Source organism: Taudactylus pleione, unplaced genomic scaffold (genome assembly GCF_031769625.1).
Source record: "Taudactylus pleione unplaced genomic scaffold, aTauple2 ptg000181l, whole genome shotgun sequence".
Lineage (NCBI taxonomy): Eukaryota > Metazoa > Chordata > Amphibia > Anura > Myobatrachidae > Taudactylus > Taudactylus pleione.
In genome coordinates, this window is record NW_028284583.1 from 5,757,469 (window position 1) to 5,777,640 (window position 20,172).

Below are 20,172 nucleotides of genomic sequence, written 5' to 3' on the forward strand. Positions count from 1 at the left end.
GGGGGGGACTACTGTTACAAGGGGTGACTACTACTACTAGGGGCACTACAAGGGGAGGGGACAACTACTAGGGGCACTGCATAGGGGGGAGGGGACTACTACTAGGGGCACTACATAGGGGGGAGGGGACTACCACTGGGGGCACTGCATCGAGGGACCACTGCTGGGGGCTCTATAAAAAGGGCAATACTGGGGGTACTGCATAGAGGGGAGACTACAACTGGGGACACTATTTAAGGGGCACTGCATAAGGGTTACCACTATGGGGGCACTGCATGGGGTGTGGACTGCTACTGGGGGCACTATATAAGGAGCACTGCATAGGGGGTACCACTAATGGGGGCACTATATAAGGGGCTTACTACTTGGGGCACAAGGGGCACTGCACAGGGGGGACCACTACTGGGGGCACTGTATAAGGGGCACTGCATAGGGGGATCATTACCAGGGGGCACTACTGGAGGCCTGCATAAGGGGATCCTCTCCTGGGGCATAGGGGGGCACTGCATATGGGCACCACGATGGGGCTGTTCCTAATCTTTATTTTTACTTTACATTAATCCAATATGGACCCGCCTCCTCCCTGGAACACTTGAGGGGGGGTGGCACCGTAGCACGCATGTTCTTCGTGCACCCTGGCTACACGCTACCCCTCTGCCAGGGTCGCCTGCATGCATTTGGCCCCCAGGCTAAAAGTTGCCAGCCAGCCCCTGTTTCCATTTATGCTAGCTCCTGCTCTGGTATCCATTTTGCCTCATTAAATGATCAGAGATCCTCCTGTAATCACTACTGTACATCATGTTTGTTTTACTATCTCAGTAGTATCAGAAAAGAAATATAATGCATTTTACAATGTTAGTGATAAAATATAACAACTGTTCTTTTTGTATGTGTAGGTCCTGCTGTAAGATTCAACAATTTCAACATGGCCGTTCCGAGGGCACCTCCTGTCATAGGGCAGCAGACAGCTGAGGTTTTGAAAAGCATATTAGGATATGAAGACAACTATATCTCTGAACTGCTGAAAGCGAAGACAATTTTTCAAAATGAGGTCCAATGATGTCACTCAGAACATTAATAAAGTTAGGCTTTTGTAGTATTCAGCTCTACAAGAACAATAATTAGTTACTGATCTTTGACATATGTTAATCCAAAGTTTTTGGTTTCAAATTATGCTTTTCACTGATGTTTAATAAAAAAAATGTACACTGTCAATTTTGTCTTTTCTTTCAATTTTAGGAAGAATTTGTGGGTGAAATAGAGAAAGTTAATACTTTGTTTTGTGATGAGCTGGAGTCATCAATTAATCTGGTAGCTACTATACTATTTGTGGCTGCAGTTATATGACACCTATGGGCGGCGGTGTCTTTAGATAGGAGTGGGACCGTGTGCATTCCCTGTCTCTGGTCTCCTCCTCTGTTCCCAGCGGCCGGCAGCCTACTAACGCAGCTGGCCAGCCACCGGAGAACGAATAGACTCTGGACACTACAGTGTGCCCGGAGTCTACTGTGCAGACGCAAAATGCGGTGGCCATATTTCTGGCTTTTTGTACAGCGCTGACACCCAGTGCGGGACCTCGGAGAGTTTTAAGTAATATGGGTGCAGGGTGTGCGGTGCGGGCCCCCCCAGAACCCGGGGGCCTGTGTGCACCGCACACCCTGCACCCATTATAGATACACCCCTGGCTATGGGTAAATTTACTAAGAATCGTGTTTGGGCAAGATTAGCCTGTTTTCCCGACTCACAAATTTACTAAGGACAAGCACATGCAAACTTGCAGGAAATGAACATCAAAACTCACTTGAACTGAACTTAAAAAACACTACCAAATACACCATCGGCCAAACCTACAAAACAATACAACATGCAATTAAACCAAGAATAGAGTTTTCAAACACGCTCAGAAAATTTCCAAGCTCGCACCAAAATAGACTTTTCAAATAGACTACCTCCTGAGGTGAGTGTTTGCGTATGTTCACAGGTGTTTCAAGTTGATGATGCCTATACAAGGGGCTAAATCAGCTGCATTGATTTGTGATTTCAATGGTGATAATCGCTAGGTTACTAAAGGTTATTTAGCGGTTCTCATCATTGAAGTCAATGTTGGGAGCTGCTCATTGGCTGAGACAGACGTAGGCTCACCTCGCTCAGCCAGTGAAAGCTCAGCATCGGGATTTCTATACAGAAATGCCGTGGCTGAGCGGTCATTCGGGTAGTACTGTCCTTAGAAGATGGTACTAAGTTTGTGGTCCGGGACATTGCGTTTTTTTTGTTTTAAGAAGACTGTGAATGCCTACATGGACTGAAGAGAACGTGAACTATGCTAGGAATTGGTGAGGTATGGAATTTTTTTATTACAGGTGTCGTGTATTTCTACTAAAGAAGGGGACGTGATTGGCTACAGGGAATCTAGGTAAGTACATGTGATTGTGAGTGTGCATGTATGTGTTAATAAAACTTTACTGTCACGGTGTGTTTGTCTTATGTTTATTTTAATATTTCTTTTGCAGGTGAACTACAGATACCAGCAGGCACTTAATGCCCGCATGCTGGTACTTGTGGTTTTCCAAGTACCAGCATGAGGGGGAGGCTTGCTGGGACCTCCCCTGGGATCCCCGGCCTGGGCTGATTAGCGGTCATCCATAATGCTTTGGACGGGGGACCCAATGTAAAGGTTCCCCTGGCTGTGGCATTACACCCCTTCTAGAAAGAGTCCGGTACTGGTTAAGGAAAATACAGGGGACCCTTACACATTTTGTACCCTATATTTCCAAAACCAGGACCGGCTCACTGAGCCCAGTGCTGGTTGTTCTAAATACAGGGGACCGAACGGTTTTTTTTTTGTCCCCTTTATTTTGATAACCAGGACTGGCTTTGTAAAGTTCGGGGCTGGTTGTGTCATTTTTTAAAAATTTTACACTTGACATGCATTTTTTTAACACGGATACATGCACGGATCTCACTGATCTGTACATGCATCTGTGTCATTAGGGAAATGGCTGTCAAGTGACGTCAGTATTGTTCAGGTTGGAACGACATATCGTTCGTGCCTAAACACTGAACGATATGCCGCAAATAGTTAATGAGATTGCCAGATCTTCCTGCATGTAGTGAAGATCTGAGGACAAACGACGCGCATCAGCATCGTTAGTGTACACTGCACAATTTTTCTTTCCGTTGCATTGAAATTGGCCAAATCGTGCAAAATATCATCTAGTGTGTAGGCACCAAGAAAGATTTTACCTTAAAAACTAAGGTGCAAAGACACAAATTTTGCAGAGCTTTCCAAGCTGCACACATGTCAAGATGTGCCTAGCTCTGCAAGATTAATATAATCTCCAGTTTTCCGCCAGAAGAAAACAGTAATATATGTGCCAGGTTTACACTAGAATAAATCAGTAAGTTATTATGTCCAATATGTATGCACTATAGTACTTTAATGAAGTGTCATATACAGTTTGTTATTAATAAGTACAAAGGTTTTACTTGCCTTGTGACATACAGTTAAATCCAGACGCATTAAGGGCCTGATTCACTACCGTATGCAACTGCGAATATGCAAGCAATCTGCCAATTGTTTTGCACTGCACATGCGTACACATCGCAGTGCGTGTGCGCAAACTAGCCGCTGCAATGGGGACTACCCACCTGCGCAGACCCATCGTGGTTGACAGGAAGTGCAATTTGTGGGTGGTAACGGGGGGTGGTCGGGGAAACGCAGGCATGTGTTCGTATGCTGTTGCAGGGGCAGTGGCAGGCTGGGCCGGGGGGCAGGGTGCCATGTGCCCCCCGGGCCGCAGCGTCATGCGGGCCGCGGGCAGTCTGTGTCACTGTGACACAGACTGCACCGCGTGTGTAGCGCTGACCGGACGGAGTTTGGTCAGCGCTACACAAGTGACAAACATACAGCCGCCGGCTCCGGCAGCTGTGTGTTTGTTTTGATCAGCAGCCAAAGAGAGTCTGTCAGACTCTCATTAGCTGCTGCTGCGCCCACTGCAGGAGCCGCTCCATCTTCTGGCTCCCGCAGTGGGCAATGGGAGAGGTGTCATAACGTCATATGACGTCTCTCCCATAATGCAGAGCGGCCCGGCCCGGGAAAGACAGACGGAGGAGTGGATGGCGACGGCGGGAGCGGGGATTCAGGTAAGTGTTTTTTTTTTTCTTACTATGTGTGTCTACTGGGGGGGGGGGAGGCTGGCACTACAAGGGGGGAACCACTACTGGGGGCACCACAAAGGGGGAACCGCTACTGGAGGCACTGCAAGGGGATGATTACTACTAATGGGGGCAATACAAGGGGGGACTACTACTACTGGGGGCACTACAAGGGGGGGACTACTGGGGTCACTACAAAGGGGGAACCACTACTGGGGGCACTACAAGAGAGAGGGACTACTACTGGGGGCTCTACAAAGGGGGAACCACTACTGGGGGCACTACAAGAGGGAGGGACTACTACTGGGGGCACAACAAGAGGGAGACCACTACTGGGGGTACTACAAGGGGGGGCACTACAAGGCGGAACCACTACTAGGGATTATAACTGGGAGCACTTCAAGGGGGGACTACACTGGGGGGACTACTACTGGGGGCACTACAAGGGGGGGACTACTACTACAAGGGGGGACTACTACTACTATGGGCACTACAAGGGGAGGGGACAACTACTAGGGGCACTGCATAGGGGGGAGGGGACTACTACTAGGGCACTACATAGGACTACCACTGGGGGCACTGCATCGAGGGACCACTGCTGGGGGCTCTATAAAAAGGGCAATACTGGGGGTACTGCATAGGGGGGAGATTACAACTGGGGTCACTATTTAAGGGGTACTGCATAAGGGTTACCACTATTGGGGGCACTGCATGGGGTGTGGACTGCTACTGGGGGCACTATATAAGGAGCACTGCATAGGGGGTACCACTACTAGGGGCACTATATAAGGGGCACTGCATAGGGGGATCACTACTGGGGGCACTACTGGAGGCCTGCATAAGGGGGTCCTCTCCTGGGGCAAAGTGGGGCACTGCATATGGGCACCACGACGGGGTTGTCCCTATTCTTTATTTTTACTTTACATTAATTCCATATGGCCAGCCTCCTCCCTGGAACACTCAGTGGTCACGCACCCACAAGTTATTCACCAAGTTACTGTATATATACACCATATCACGGGCACATATGTGTTCTTCTGGACGACATGAACCACGTGTACACGCCATACAAAGTGAAAAAAAAAATTGCGCCACAGAAATATACATATGTCCAACTTTACATTAGTCTCTCTGGTGCTTCTGGAAGAATTTGTTCAGGCATGCAGGGCCGCCATCAGGGGAGGACTGCCGGGACTTGAGTCCCGGGCCTGGACCCTGGCAGAATGGGGGGGGGGCCCACCGGCTCCTACTACTCGGGCACAGCCAGCAGCAGCCCCCCCGCACTACTCCTTGAACAAAAGAAGGGGGCCCAGCCAATAATACTGGCCGCCGTTGCAGACCTGGTCATCTTTAAGTAAATGGTGGAGCGCACGCTCGGGCCGCTCCTCCAACCTACAGCTGGACACACAGAGACCTGCCGGCTCCTACGTACAGTAAAGCCTGTAATCAGCGCTCATGACGTCATGACGTCACGGTGCACCGCTGAGGTGAGAGGCGGAGGAGCCGCGTTGATTGAGTAGCAGCGTCTGCCGGGGGATGCGAATAGAGGAAGTCAGAAGGAAGTACTCGGAGCCTTCTTCAAGGAAAAAGGTAAGTAAGTCAGAAAATGCTAGGCAGGGCAGAAGGCAGAGCGCTTCTGGTCCATACATATTTATTAAACCCAGGGAGAAAGAGAATTTATATATATATATATATATATATATATACATACATATATACATATATTAGTATGTAAGCCCTCCTCCGGCTCAAGGTTCCTGTACTATATGGGAAGGGGGGGCCCTGCCTATTTTCTAAGTCCCGGGCCCCACATTATCTGATGTCAACCCTGCAGGCATGTACAAACTATATGCAGTGGGGGCAGCTAATGAAAGGTTAATTGAATCTCTGTTTTTTTCCCCTAGTCTATACCTTAAAAGACTGTTATGTCAAAAAATTTTGGTATGCTTTATTCTTTTACAGATGACTTGGCAAAATAAGGTTAGTACGTGACAGCTTTGTTATATTATAGCCTAGAGCAGGGCAACAGGTGGGAGTCTGACGTTTCTGAAACCACATGTCTCAAACGCAACCGCGGCTGTGCGCACAGACTCTGGACATATTCGCAGTGCGTCTTAGATGCATGCACAGTGGACAAAAAAGGTCAACTTCGCCTGCCATAGACATTAATGAATTGAATCAGGCCCATAGTCATGAACACTTAAACACTGAAAAATGAAGGGATGTATCATGTATCCCTTATGATCTATAAAACAGGCCAAAAAAGGATAAAAGCAGAATCACAAGGGACTGCTGGGTTTGGGTTCAAGAAGAACTGTCTCTCCAAAAGACACCAAGAGTAGATATCCTACAGTATGTATGTTATGCACCCCCCGACCCGTCCCCTGGCAAGCGGGACCCTCGGCTGCCGGATAGATGATGGTCGTTCAGTGTGTATGAACGACCATCTACAGATATATCTTTCAGGTGTGTACCCACCTTTACTCACACAGCCTGGGAAAAAAACATCTTCACTCTTACAGTAATACCTACTGCCAAAAATTGTTGTGCAAACATTTACATGGTAGGGAAAGATTACTGGAAGTATGGGTTTTTGTATAGATGTAAAAAATACACAATCTATTCACATTTCTGCTTTATTAAGTTAATAAGCCAGATGTTGAAGTTGGTGATTTATTCTAAACAAGGCAGTGCACTTTGATCCTGCAAACTTTTTTTTTAATCTGTAAAATAAACAAAAGCCTTAACAATACTGTGTCATTGTAGCACTAAGATCCATTATCCAGTTTTGTTGTGTAAATATTTGCTTTACATTGTGTTTCTATGGCAATTTCGGATTGTATTGCAGAAATCAAGAACCGTTTTAACTTTTTATTGACTGTTAAAGTAAGACGTAAGTTCAGAGTTAATGACCTGAACACTGAATGAGTCCTTTTGCACCAGTAGCTGGCAGCGTAGCCTGTATGGCACCAACTACAGTCTAATTTATAAATAAAATAGAAACAAAGTAAAGAGGTTTTCTTTCTTCTTCTTTTATACTGTACACATACCGTCTGGCTCTGCTGTGCTCAGATAAAAACTTACATGTTCCATATATCTACTGTATGTAATTAGGCTGAGTCATTATTCACCTTATTGTGCAGAAAAATATGGTTAAAAGTTAAAAGAGATCTATTGACCAAAGGTTGTATAGCTCTCCATTTTTTTTTTTGCTTTCTTTACTTATATATTTTAATCGACTGCCTCATTTTTTTTCCCCATACATTAGTACTGTTAGTTTAAGTAACATCCCCATCTCTGTTATGCAATATGTAGTATGTATTAAAATAAGACTGGAGGGTAGTGTGTCATTAGACTGACGTACTCATCTGTTTTGATAGCAAAGAGGTTTCCGTATGTCTCACATGTGTCTGGATTCTCCTACTAGGACTACCCTGTTGCCATTTTCTTACCAGAAACCTAATATAATATAATATGAAACTTTTTTTTTTTACTGTGTACACAAATGAATACATGGGAATATATTCTCAAACTTGCTTTATATTATATATCTCTTAAAGGAATGGGCAGGGTGGATTTTATGAACTGATATTATTCTGGTTCCACACAGGTGTGTCAGGTTGTCTGTTTAAATGTGATGGGTCCATGTGTGTTTGAAAATATAATTTTTTGTGCAAAAACAAATCTTGTCCCCTATGGTATATGCTGTATAGCTTAGTTCTTTCTTATTTCTATTATAACCATATTAGAGGCTCTAACATGTAAGGGGTATATTTACTAAAGATCAATTTTAATCTTGATCGAATTAAAATAAATCATAATCCAACAACATCGATGCTGTTTCTGGGACTAAATCACACATTTGCTAATACTTAAAAACAAAATCAAAAAGTGTTAGTAAATGTGTGATTCAGCCCTAGAACTCAACATCAATGTTGATTGATTAAAATCGTCCTTTAGTAAATATACCCCTAAGTGTTCTAGAATTGGCCTTGTCCCTGTATGTTAAGAATACTGTACCTATCATGGAGTGCATTATCTTACATGGTGTATTGTTATGTGAATACACACATGTGGACAGCAAATTGTCTCTCTGCACTAAAGAACCTTTATTCTATATTCATTACTGTACATCTTTGCTTCTTTTTTAGACATCCATTATACAATAGCTACTGGAAAATATCATGGCCAACATTTAGGCTGGCAAGAGGGGACAGCAAGATGGGAAGTGTGAGGCCCGTAATGCTTCATCGTGGCCCTGCCCTTCGCTAAACAAAGCCGCAAATCAAAGCAAATCGCATTATGAAGCAAATATATTGCTTCTCTCTTCTGTTAAATAAAGCTTCTGTAATACCCTACTGATTACTAGTCCCAGTATTGTGTAATGTGATATGTCCTTACCCAGTCAACTTCTCTCCTAGCCCTTTTGAATAATCCAGGTTAGTTGCAGTAAAGATACAGGCAATAGACTTTTCCTCCTCACATTTGAGCAACAGTGTGAATTTGTTCACAATTAACAATCTCATGAAGGAGCAAGTTGTACAATAAGTGGACAAATCAACAATTTAACATACAGTAGGAGCAAACATAAGGCAATAGTAAATACACTAGTCCTGAAGTAATTTTTATTAACCTGGAACGCAGGAACAACGGTTCAACCTTGTACCCTCTTCAGACTGTAGAGCAAGGGGTTAGCACATATTTTCAACACATCAAATAATAATCACAATGCATCAGTTGCAAATAAAACACACTAACTCAACATTAATTTTGTGCACAGTCAATTACCTAGTATTACTGCATGCAAGTGATTGTCTTAGGGTTGCGCAATGTGGTCAATGGTGCCTTGGATATTAGTTGCAATAACTAGTATTTGCAGGCTAGCAGTACGGGAAGCTGAAATAAATCTTATTCTGAATAAAGGAAAAGGTAAGTGTCTCCTGTCTTTGTATTCTCTTTTCCTTTGTGATTACAGCTGACAGATAGTTGAATTACCGGCTAAACTGTAAACTATGCAGTTAGTTTTTAAGATGTAAGTCTTTTGTGTTGTTATCCTGGCTATACTCCTCTTATAGCTTCAATGGTGTAATAACTCCACTAACTCAACATAGGAGCTGTGGGGTCACTGGTAGCATGAATAGAGGACCACTGCTGACTATTACTATAGAGTTAGCTGATGGTTGCTCCCCAGCTACTGAGTCCTGTCAGACCCCAGGCACTGTGTTGGTTTGATGCTTGCCTTACATAAAGGCTGGCTGTAGTACTCACAAGACCGTCTCCGGCTCAACCTACCACCTGAAGAGCCGTACCTCTGCACTTCTCACACTGAAGGGCAGGCCAGCCTGAGGAGAAGCTCCACCTGGAATCCACATACCCAATCTGCCTCCTGGTCAGTGCCGATTACAGGAAGGATGCGATGGGGAAACCTCCACTCTCCCCTCCGGTACTGTCCTGTGTCATGGACGGCTTCACCTGCATACTGCCGCGGCTCACTCTTCTCTGATAGACACAGTGCATAGGGAACTCTGCTTTACTTGCTGCCTCAGACACACTACACACAACTGGCCATTGCTGCCTCCAGTACAAGTCCCCTCTTGCAAGAAATAGTGCAGTACATGTCTCGAGGGCTACCTACAGCTGGGCATAGATTGGGGCTGTTTTAGAATAGTCCATTGCCGCTGATAGGGTAGACCAGCACAACAAAATGAGGGCACCAGGCTAGCATCCTCTACATTACCATATTAAGTAGAGATGTGCTCTGATCCCCTTGTTTTGGTTTTGGTTTGCTATCTGGATCTCCCCTGGTTTTGGATCTGGATTGGTTTTGCCAAAACCTCACCTCCGTGTTTTGTTTTTTTCGGTTTTGGTTTTGGATCTGGATTTTTTCTTTAAAAAATCATAAAAACAGCTAAAATCACATAAAATGGGCCTGTTTTCATTCCTACAGTATTATTAACCTCAATAACATTTATTTCCTCTCGTTTCCAGTAAATTTTGACCACCTCACAGCTAACTATATTGTTTTCATCCAGTTTAGGCCCAAGATTTGCACCAAGCTACAGTAGCTGGCTGACTAAGCTAAGCGGCAGCAGTGGGCGGCACAAACACGTGGCAGTTCAACTTCCAACATGGCAAATCAGGAAATACTTTTATTATTCAAGAGAGGCCTGAGGGAGTTGGAGTATGAATGTAGATGAAGGCAGGGCAGGGACAGGAAGGGTTTATTGATATTAAATGTAATTTAATTTTAGATTACAAAGAAAATTTATGAGGGAGAAGGGATGGGGAAGAGGCATTTACAAAAAAATCTTTTTATACATTCACATCAGTCCTTGCCACAGAATAATCCTTGAGCATGGCTGCTGCTGCTGGGAGTGGATTTTCTCAACCCAGAAGGGGACCAGGAAGACTTCTTGTAGTGCTTTCCACATGAAAAATCATTTCCCAACCTGTACAGGGACATTAAAAAAAAAAACATAGTTAGTTAGTGGCCTCAAGCGTAAGATCTATAATTTAAGGCAGGGGTAGCCAACCCTAGTCCTCGAGAGCTACCAACAGTGCATCCCATCCTGTGTTGTATATAAAATAAATTAGAGCTGTGCTCCCTGTTACTGTTGGATTGGGGATTCATTGTCCTGTTTAGTGGATGTGAGCTCCATTTTAGTCCATATCACCACACCCCCTACACATCTTCTGACCTGGGCTACAGGAGAAGCAGCTGCACTCTGGAATACAGTTGCATGGAGTTTCCCCTCTGACTCACTGAAAGTCAGATAGAGGGACCATGGGTAGGGAGTAGGGACACTATAATCAGAGAACACAGTTTTAGCTGCTTTATTAAATTGTTTAAATCATATCCTCTATTTTCACCTTTGAAAATGTTTATGCAAATCTCAGCAGAGGCATTTGTGATGCCATGGCTAACGCGCACGCACACACACACAGAAAAAAACACATTGATTGATAAAAATTTTTGGGGCACTTTGAAGAGCAACCGAATGAGGCAGCAGCCTCTTGATAAATGACACAGGCAGCACAGCACCCCTGCGCACCTACGCCGATGACAGGTGTGGCTAACGCACACAAAAAAGTGTTTATTTTTTCATTTGAACACTGGGGGTGAACCCCTGAAAGAGGCAGCAGCCCCTTGACAGACAGCCGCACAGCACCCCTGTGCACCTACGCTGATGACAGGTGTGGCTAACACACACACAAAAAAATTGTTTATTTTTTGGGGTCAGCAGCCCTTTGGCAGACAACAGCACAGCACCCCTGCACAAACCACGCTGATGACAGGTGTGGCTAACACGCACACAAACAAATTTGTGTATTTTTTTATTTTAACACTGGGGGTGAACCCCTAAAAATGGCAGCAGCCACTTGACAGACAGCAGCATAGCACCCCTGTGCACCTACACTGATGACAAGTGTGGCTAACATGCACACAGAAAAATAAATATATATATATTTTTTTTCACACTGGGGGTGGGTGAAGAGCACCCCTGAAGGACAGAGACCCCCCTGGACAACACAGCAGAACAGCCAGTCCCTATGGACAGGACAACAGCCTGCCCCTATGGACAGGACAACAGCCAGCCAGCCCCTCTATAGCAACAGCCAGCCCCTATGGACAGGACAACAGCCAGCCCCTCTATAGAAAACAGCCAGCCCTTATAGACAGGACAACAGAGAGCCCCTATATGGACAACAGTAGCCAGCCCCTATGCGCAGCGTCAGCACAGCACAGCTCCCAGCTCCCTCCCTCTTCAGTCTCCACAGCTGGAATGAAAAATGGCGGCGATCATGGGACCTTTATAGAATCCAAAACCCGCAAGAATCCGATAGCGGGATGATGACATTTTGCCTCGTTTTCAGATCCGAGACAGGCGGAAAAACCCGAGCCGGCTTGTATCTGACTCGCATCCCCGTAGTTCAAGCGGGTTCGGATCTCTGAGATCTGAACCCGCTCATCTCTAATATTAACGTGTACATATATGAGCTACCATTTCATTAAGCTTACACTATTATATATATTATCACAGTGTACATAAATACATTTGTATTTAACTAGAGAACTCTGTACGATTGGGTAACTATTCCCTATAGTCCAGCCAGTTCTACTGGGGTCATCACATTACCTGTGCGGGGGAGTGGAGATGGAAGCTGGAGCTCAAGAGTGATCTCCAGCCTCCAGCTGGCCCTGCGGGTAGGGAGCCGGGTGACTGCTGATAACAGAATTTTAGCAGGCGCCTGTGGCACCGGGCTGAAGTGGGTCGGAGGAGGCGGAAATGGAGGCGGAACAGCAGCACCTTCAGTATTCCCATCCCTCCCCCTGTCGCGACCCCCCACAATCACCACCCCACCCCCTGGTAAGCAACACTTTTAGTAACTACATGCCCGGACCTCTGCTGACACCTCCACCCCTGGACAGCAGCACCTGCAGTATCTCCATTGTCCAACCTTGTCTCTATACTGTGTTAATAGCACAAGTTTTGCTTCTTCCAGTCGAAGTTGTGTGGGAAAGAGTCTTAGTTGCATGTCAACCAAATGCAATAATACCCCATTGCTGAATGTACACTTGTTTGTGGAGCATAGGTTATTTAAGTTTGCATTGTGCATTGTGCATACTCCAAAAATTAGCTCAGGCAGGTAAACAGTTTTCCAGCATCAGAATAACAGGAGCCTCACATCATATTACATTGTTTTCACAAATGTACCTATTCTCCACCAGACACACACACATCCCCTTTCTACAATATGAACTGCATCTACACAGACACTTACCTGACCATAACAGAAGAGACATGCTTGAATTTGTTTTTTATGTCACTTAAAACCTTCCTATATGTTTACTGTGTTCACTGGAGTCCCAGTAATGTCTTAAATATGGTATAAGCATCTTTGCGGTGTTATTCTCATATAACCATTTTCCAATATAACAGTATACATTGTCCTCGCTGCACTATAACCCTATAATTACTGTCCCAGTTGTACTAAAGCCCAGTGTTATTATCTTCATTTATTTGATAACAGTGTGTGGCATAATGTGTATATGCTCTTTCTGGCGCAGAGCACCAAATGCCTAGTTATGGCTTTGCTTTATAGAGGATTCTAGATACTTACAATCCATACTTGCCGACAATCAGCTCCAGCCTTCCGGGAGGGAGCTGTTTGTTGGCTAACAGCGGGGGGCGGGGCTGGCCTTTGGGGGCAGAGCCGGCCATTTGGTTTCACATTAGGGGTGGAGCCGGGGCAGGGCTGCACGATCGCGTCATCGTGGCTCCGCCCCCTCTTCACAATGCCGTTATTTTTGGCATTGTGAAGCAGGGTGTGGGGCCACGATGATGCAATTCAGCGCGAATCGCATCACCACCGCCCCCCCCGCTGTGGGGGTTTCTAGTTTTTTCAGGGGGGAGGTAGGGAGGGTCGGAGACTTCCGGGAGGTTTGCCTGCCTTTCCGTGGGGCCGGTAGCGGCACCTGAAAATCGGGAGGCTTCCAGTCAAATTGGGAGGGTAGGCAAGCCTGTTACAATCTCCTAGTAAACATGGTGGACATTTATGTAAACTGTTTATACAGGTATTTTTAGAATAAAGATGGTGTACAGTATATTAGAGATGTGCGGTTCAGTTCCCCAGATATCCGAATCCACACTAATTTCATGAAACCGGACAGATCCGAGTCGCGATTCTGACCTTCCCATGGTTCGGAATTCTGATTTCGGGTTTTGGATTGCACAAATTACGTGATTTTAGCTGTTTTAAAAACTTTTTAGCAATTTTTATTTAAAAAAAAAAACCTAGATCCAAAACCAAAACACACCAAAACACATGAGGATGGTATTGCAAAACCAAAATTAAACACAAGGATGAATCCAGAAAACCAAAACCAAAACACGGAGGTCAGTGCACATCTCTAGTATTTACTATAGTGAACAATCAAGTACTGTATTATTTGATGAGTGTTTGAGTACAATATTGTTTGAACATCATTCTTTAACTTCTGCTCACCTGGGATGGACATACAGTCAGGTGCATAAATATTGGGACATTGACAGAATTTTCATATTTTGGCCTCTATTCACCACCACAATGGCTTTGAAATGAAACAAACAAGATGTGCTTTAACTGCAGACTTTCAGATTTAATTTGAGGGTAATTACATCCAAATCAGGTGAACGGTGTAGGAATTACAACGCTTTCTATATGTGCCTCCCACTTTTTAAGGGGCCAAAAGTAATGGGACAAACTAAACAATCCTAAATCTAACTTTCACTTTTTAATACTTTTTTGCAAATCTTTTGCAGGCAATTACAGCCTGAAGTCTGGAATGCATAGACATCACCAGACGCTGGGTTTCATCCCTGGTGATGCTCTGCCAGGCCTCTACTGCAAATGTCTTCAGTTCTTGCTTTTTCTTGGGGCATTTTCCCTTCAGTTTTGTCTTCATCAAGTGAAATGCATGCTCAATCGGATTCAGGTCAGGGGATTGACTTGGCCATTGCATAACATTCCACATTTAGCCTTAAAAAACTCTTTGGTTGCTTTTGCAGTATGCTTCCGGTCATTGTCCATCTGCACTGATAAGCGCCGTCCAATGAATTCTGAAGCATTTGACTGAATATGAGCATATAATATTGCCCGAAACACTTCAGGATTCATTCTGCTGCTTTTGTCAGCAGTCACATCATCAATAAATACAAGGGAACCAGTTCCATTGGCAGCCATACATGCCCACGCCATGACACTACCACCACCATGCTTCACTGATGAGGTGGTATGTTTTGGATCATGAGCAGTTCCTTCCCTTCTCCATACTCTTCTCTTCCCATCACTCTGGTACACGTTGATCTTTGTCTCATCTGTCCATAGGATGTTGTTCAAGAACTGTAATGGCTTTTTTAGATGTTGTTTGGCAAACTCTAATCTGGTCTTCCTGTTTTTGAGGCTCACCAATGGTTTATATCTTGTGGTGAACCCTCTATATTCACTCTTGTGAAGTCTTCTCTTGATTCTTGACTTTGACACATATACACCTACCTCCTGGAGAGTGTTCTTGATTTGGCCAACTGTTGTGAAGGGGGTTTTCTTCACCAGGGAAATAATTCTTCTGTCATCCACCACAGTTGTTTTCCGTGGTCTTACGGGTCTTTTGGTATTGCTGAGCTCTCTGGTGCGTTCTTTCTTTTAAAGAATGTTCCAAACAGTTGATTTGGCCACACCTATGTTTTTGCTCTCTCTCTGATGGGTTTGTTTTGATTTTTCAGCCTAATGATGGCTTGCTTCACTGATAGTGACAGCTCTTTGGAACTTATATTGAGAGTCGACAGCAACTGATTCCAAATGCAAATGTCACACCTAGAATCAACTCCAGACATTTTACCTGCTTAATTGATAATGAAATAACGAGGGAATAGCCCACACCTGTCCATGAAATAGCTTTTGAGTTGATAGTCCCATTACTTTTGGCCCCTTAAAAGTGGGAGGCACATATAGAAAGCGTTGTAATTCCTACACCGTTCACCTGATTTGGATGTAATTACCCTCAAATTAAATCTGAAAGTCTGCAGTTAATGCACATCTTGTTTGTTTCATTTCAAAGCCATTGTAGTGGTGAATAGAGGCCAATATATGAAAATTCTGTCAATGTCCCAATATTTATGCACTTGACTGTATACTGTAATAACAACTTATTGCAGATAGTCTGCTGATGTATTAGTGACCTGCCCAGTTGTGCAATATTAATTACAGAGGACAGGGCTGCATGTTACATGATGCCCACAATACGAAGTGGAGCCACCATGCTCGGAGTGTCCTAAGGACACTCTTGGCAGCCCAACTGCCTGCAGGATTTGTGCCAGAGCATCCCTTGGACATTCCGGGTAGTAGTGCTACAGCCACATGCAGGTGCCGGGGTGCAGTGACAGTGCTGCTCCCAGGGGTTTGTGCCCTGGGTGACAGCACTGCTCGCACAACACCCCTAGTGTATATGCAGTAGTGACATGAGGCTCCTATCATTCTGATAAATTAAAACTGTGAGGTGAAACACACTTTATATAATCCAAAATTCAAACAGTACTGTATGTCTTTCTAGTATAGTTTAGAAAAAAAAAAGCAAACATTATTTAATGTGAACCACACAGCAGGGCCGAAACTAGGATTTTCTTCACCCGGGGCAAGGCCATATTTTGGCGCCCCCCCCATAAAAAATACAACATAGAGGGCGAAAAGGGTATGTGGTTTTCTAACACAGTAATGCCCAATATAACACATTATGCTCATATAACACATTATGCCACAGTGATGCCCCTTACAACACATTGTGCCACAGTAATGCCCCTTATACATTATGCCAAAGTAAGGCCTCTTTTACATTAAGCCACAGTAAGGCCCCATCTCTTACCTGCCAGGTTCATGCAGTGGGTGAGCTCGGGGTGGCACGGGATGGGGACGGGGCTGCCACACGCTGGGGTACTGTAAGTACTGCCCTCATTGTAATGTGGTGCCACTCGCAAACCATTTGGAGCTCATGGAGCGGCAGCCTCTGCTGAATGGCTGCCGGTCTGCGAGCACCGATTGGCTTGTGCCCGGCACCACATTAGACTGACGGTGTCTCTGTGCCTCTCAAGGCCGAGATGCGGCTCCAAACCCACAAGATCAGCAACCTATCCTCCCGACAGCCTCTCCCCAGTACCCCTTCAAGACTGACACCCGAGTCACGTGCCCCCTTTGCCCCCCCCCTAGTTGCCGCCATGCACCCAGTCTCTTCTACAAAACCTGTGAATTAGTTTAAACAGATTTATCCCAATAACTAGGTTCCTCTTTTTAATGTACCTTAATGACTACATTATTTATTTAATGACTTATTAACAGTTTTACTATATTGCGCACACATGTTATGCAGTGCTTCTATCTTCCTTACCACTTGAATACACACATTAGGGTTAATTTTTGGTTAGAGGCAATTAGCCTACTTGCATTGTGGGAAAAAGCTGGAGTATCTGGAGGAACCCCAAACAGATAGGGCCCTAGTTGGCATTGAACCCATGACCCTGTGAGACAGCAATGCTAACCACTGTGCCACCATGCTGCACCAGCATTATCTTTATGATGTTGTTCATACTCATATGCAGGTTTATTTACAAATTATTCTTCCTTGTAAAGAATTGCATCTTGTGATTTCTTTTTTTTTTTATCGTGACTCATATCCTCAGAGATCACATAACAAAAACATTCCCCCTTTCTTCCTTTTAAATAGTGTTCCTAACAGAATAGCAGCCATGAGTGGATTTATGCCATGATATTTATGGAACTCCGTTTGCTGACAATGCTAATAACAAAGTAACTATTAAAATAAATGCCACCTATTATAAGCTTTCCCACACTAGTTTATTTAGAAAGATGCTGGGTTAGATGAGGTCTTGAGAGACCAAGTAAGTTAAAGTATGTCCATTTATACAGCATACCTATCTATCGCTGTTACATCGTCACTAAGATTGCTGTTTGCTTAAATGCTAGAGTCTTCTATAGGCGATTTTTTATATAGATAAGTAATATTAATTAGAGATGTGCGAGAACCGACCATAACCAAATGTTGGGGTTCTGAGTTTGGAATCAGTTAGGATTTGCTAACAGGTTAAAATGATGTCATTTTAGTTGTGTTTTTTTTTTTTAACAAAATACAGAACCAAAACCAAAACACGAATATGAATCCAGATCCCAAACCAAAACACGGGGTCGGTGCACATCTCTAGTATTAATCATGTTTTTCAATCAGCTAAAATGTGGTTCTTGTTTGACCTGATTAGTAGTATTAAGATTTCCGGGATATTTTTAGATTAATTTTTAAAATAGTTTTAGAGAAAAGTAATGTGAAAGTTTAGGAATGCTGGCACTGTTGCTGACATGTGACATTAAACAGCGCCAAATATGGTACTATTGTTTTTCATTCAGATTGGTGGTAAAACAAACAAAAAAACAAAACTTACAACGTTAGATCCTACAACTCTGGTTATCATCAGTAAGCAATTTCCTCTACAAATTGATGTAGAGCCAATTTAGGTATTAGTTGGAACAGGACAAAAATAGAATACAATTTTGCTGGAGATGTTCCCAGGTAGCATAATTCCAATTTATTTGAAACCTTTGATCTCTGACAGTTTCTTTGAATACCATACTTTAAAGCAGATTCCTGTAGATTAGTGAAGTATACATTGCCTTATTAACATCAACCTCGTTGTTATCCTGATCTTGAATGATTTGTTAACATGTGTGAAGCCAGAGCAGCTTTCCTTTAGATTATAAAAGCACTTCTACTTTTTCATGATATATTTAGGGAAATAATTTTAGATAGTTGTGTTAAAAATAAATCACATGCAAAGTATCTCAATAACTGTATCTCAAAATAAAAAGTTTTTGTCCGCACATAAGGGATGCATTTTGAATAGAGATGATTGGTTTGGTTTTATAGAAAGACAGATACACCCGAACTTAGGGCCTGATTGAGAGCCGAATGCTCTGACAGAGCGCTCGCTCTGAATCAGGGTCGTCCTCCTTGTTTTTCAGAGCGGCCTCCTGGCCACTCGCATAGCTGTGGGTGACCACCCACAGCTATAGCGAGCGGCCAGGAAGATGGTCGCGATGGTCAAGACCATCGCGACCATCGGGCTTGCGACGAGACCCTTGTGGTAGGGTCTCGTTGCCGCAAGCCCTAGAGTGCTTTCGGCTCTACCAGAGCCGAAAGCACTCCCACTGACATCACTTGTGATTTCAGAGGGGCCGGCCCCAGATGGTAGGCGTTCCCATGGGAAAGCGTCCGTCTGGGCAGCCACACCCCCGGCCCGCCCACCAAAGGGGGGCGTGCTGTCACTCAACATCGACAGCACGCCCCCTTTGGTACGAGACCCACAGCGACGTCGCTATCCGGGTCTCGCGCATGCGCATGACGGAACCGGCTCTGTCATGTGCATGCGCACTGGGCCACCATCGACCCACTTGCGAGAGCATAGCGCTCGCGGGCGGGTCTGAATTAGGCCCTTAGAGCATACTTGCCTACCCTCCCGATTTGGTCGGGAGCATCCCGAAAATTGGGTGCTGCTCCCGACCTCCCGGGAAGGCAGACAATCCTCCCGGCCCTGGCGATATGTCCGCACTCCCCCGCACTTTTAAGTAAAAAACCCCGGCAGCAGGGGGGCCGGTGATGCGATTCGCTCTGAATCGCATCATCGTGGCTCCGCCTCCGGCTGCACAAAGCCATTAATCACGGCATTGTGAAGAGGGGGCAGAGCCATGATGATGTGATCGCACTGTCATGCCCCATACTCTGCCCCCAACGCCACGTCAGGTGCCGGGCCCCGCCCCTTTGGCCGCATCACGCCCCCAGCCCTGTAAGTCCGACAGCTCCCTCCGGAAGGAGGGAGCTAAATGTCGGCAAGCCTGACTTAGAGGTTCCGCCTGAGTCCAAGTCCCGGCTCAGGACTTCACGCCAAGCTCGGATATCAGAACAAGGCAAAGCTCCATTTTCCCGGTAATGTCGGATCCTGCGTGTTTTAGTTTGTATATAACAGTTCCTCCCTCGTGATCAGATAGGAGAATGTAGGGAGGGAGAGGGCTTTAGGCTTTATTTGGTGTAAAAAACTGCCATTAGGATACCATTAAAATTAGGGGTGAGCGGGTTCGGATTTCTGAAATCCGAACCCCCCCGAGCCCCCCCGATCCGAGTCCGATCCGAGTCAGGCTCGACTTTTCCCGCCTGACTCGGATTCTGAAATCGAGGCAAAACGTCATCTTCCCGCCTTACGAGTCTCGCGGGTTTTGGATCCTATATAAGGTACCCACGTCGGCGCCATTTTCTCACTCGGCTGTGGACAGTGAAGAGGGAGGGTGGGAGTTAGGGCTGTGTAGTGTAGTGTAGTGTAGTGCTGCTGTTGTCCACTACTTCAAAGTCCATAGGGGCTGGCTGTGTTGTGCTGTGCTGCTGTTGTTAATAGGGGCTGTGTCCACTACTTCAAAGTCCATAGG

The 20,172-nt window shown here is 45.0% G+C and overlaps 1 protein-coding gene across 3 annotated transcripts in view; it reads left to right on the forward strand.

Moving 5' to 3' along the window:
* Positions 1 to 1,201, forward strand: part of SUGCT (succinyl-CoA:glutarate-CoA transferase) — a 1,290,705-nt gene extending 1,289,504 nt beyond the window's left edge. For 2 of the 3 annotated variants that reach the window (XM_088476062.1, XM_088476065.1), the window contains one exon: positions 897 to 1,201. In XM_088476062.1, coding sequence (XP_088332188.1) covers positions 897 to 1,060 — 164 coding nt within the window. In that variant the 3' untranslated portion in view covers positions 1,061 to 1,201. The remainder of the gene's footprint in view (positions 1 to 896) is intronic. The other variant, XR_015878901.1, reaches the window with a different exon arrangement.
* The last annotated feature ends 18,971 nt before the right edge of the window (positions 1,202 to 20,172 follow it).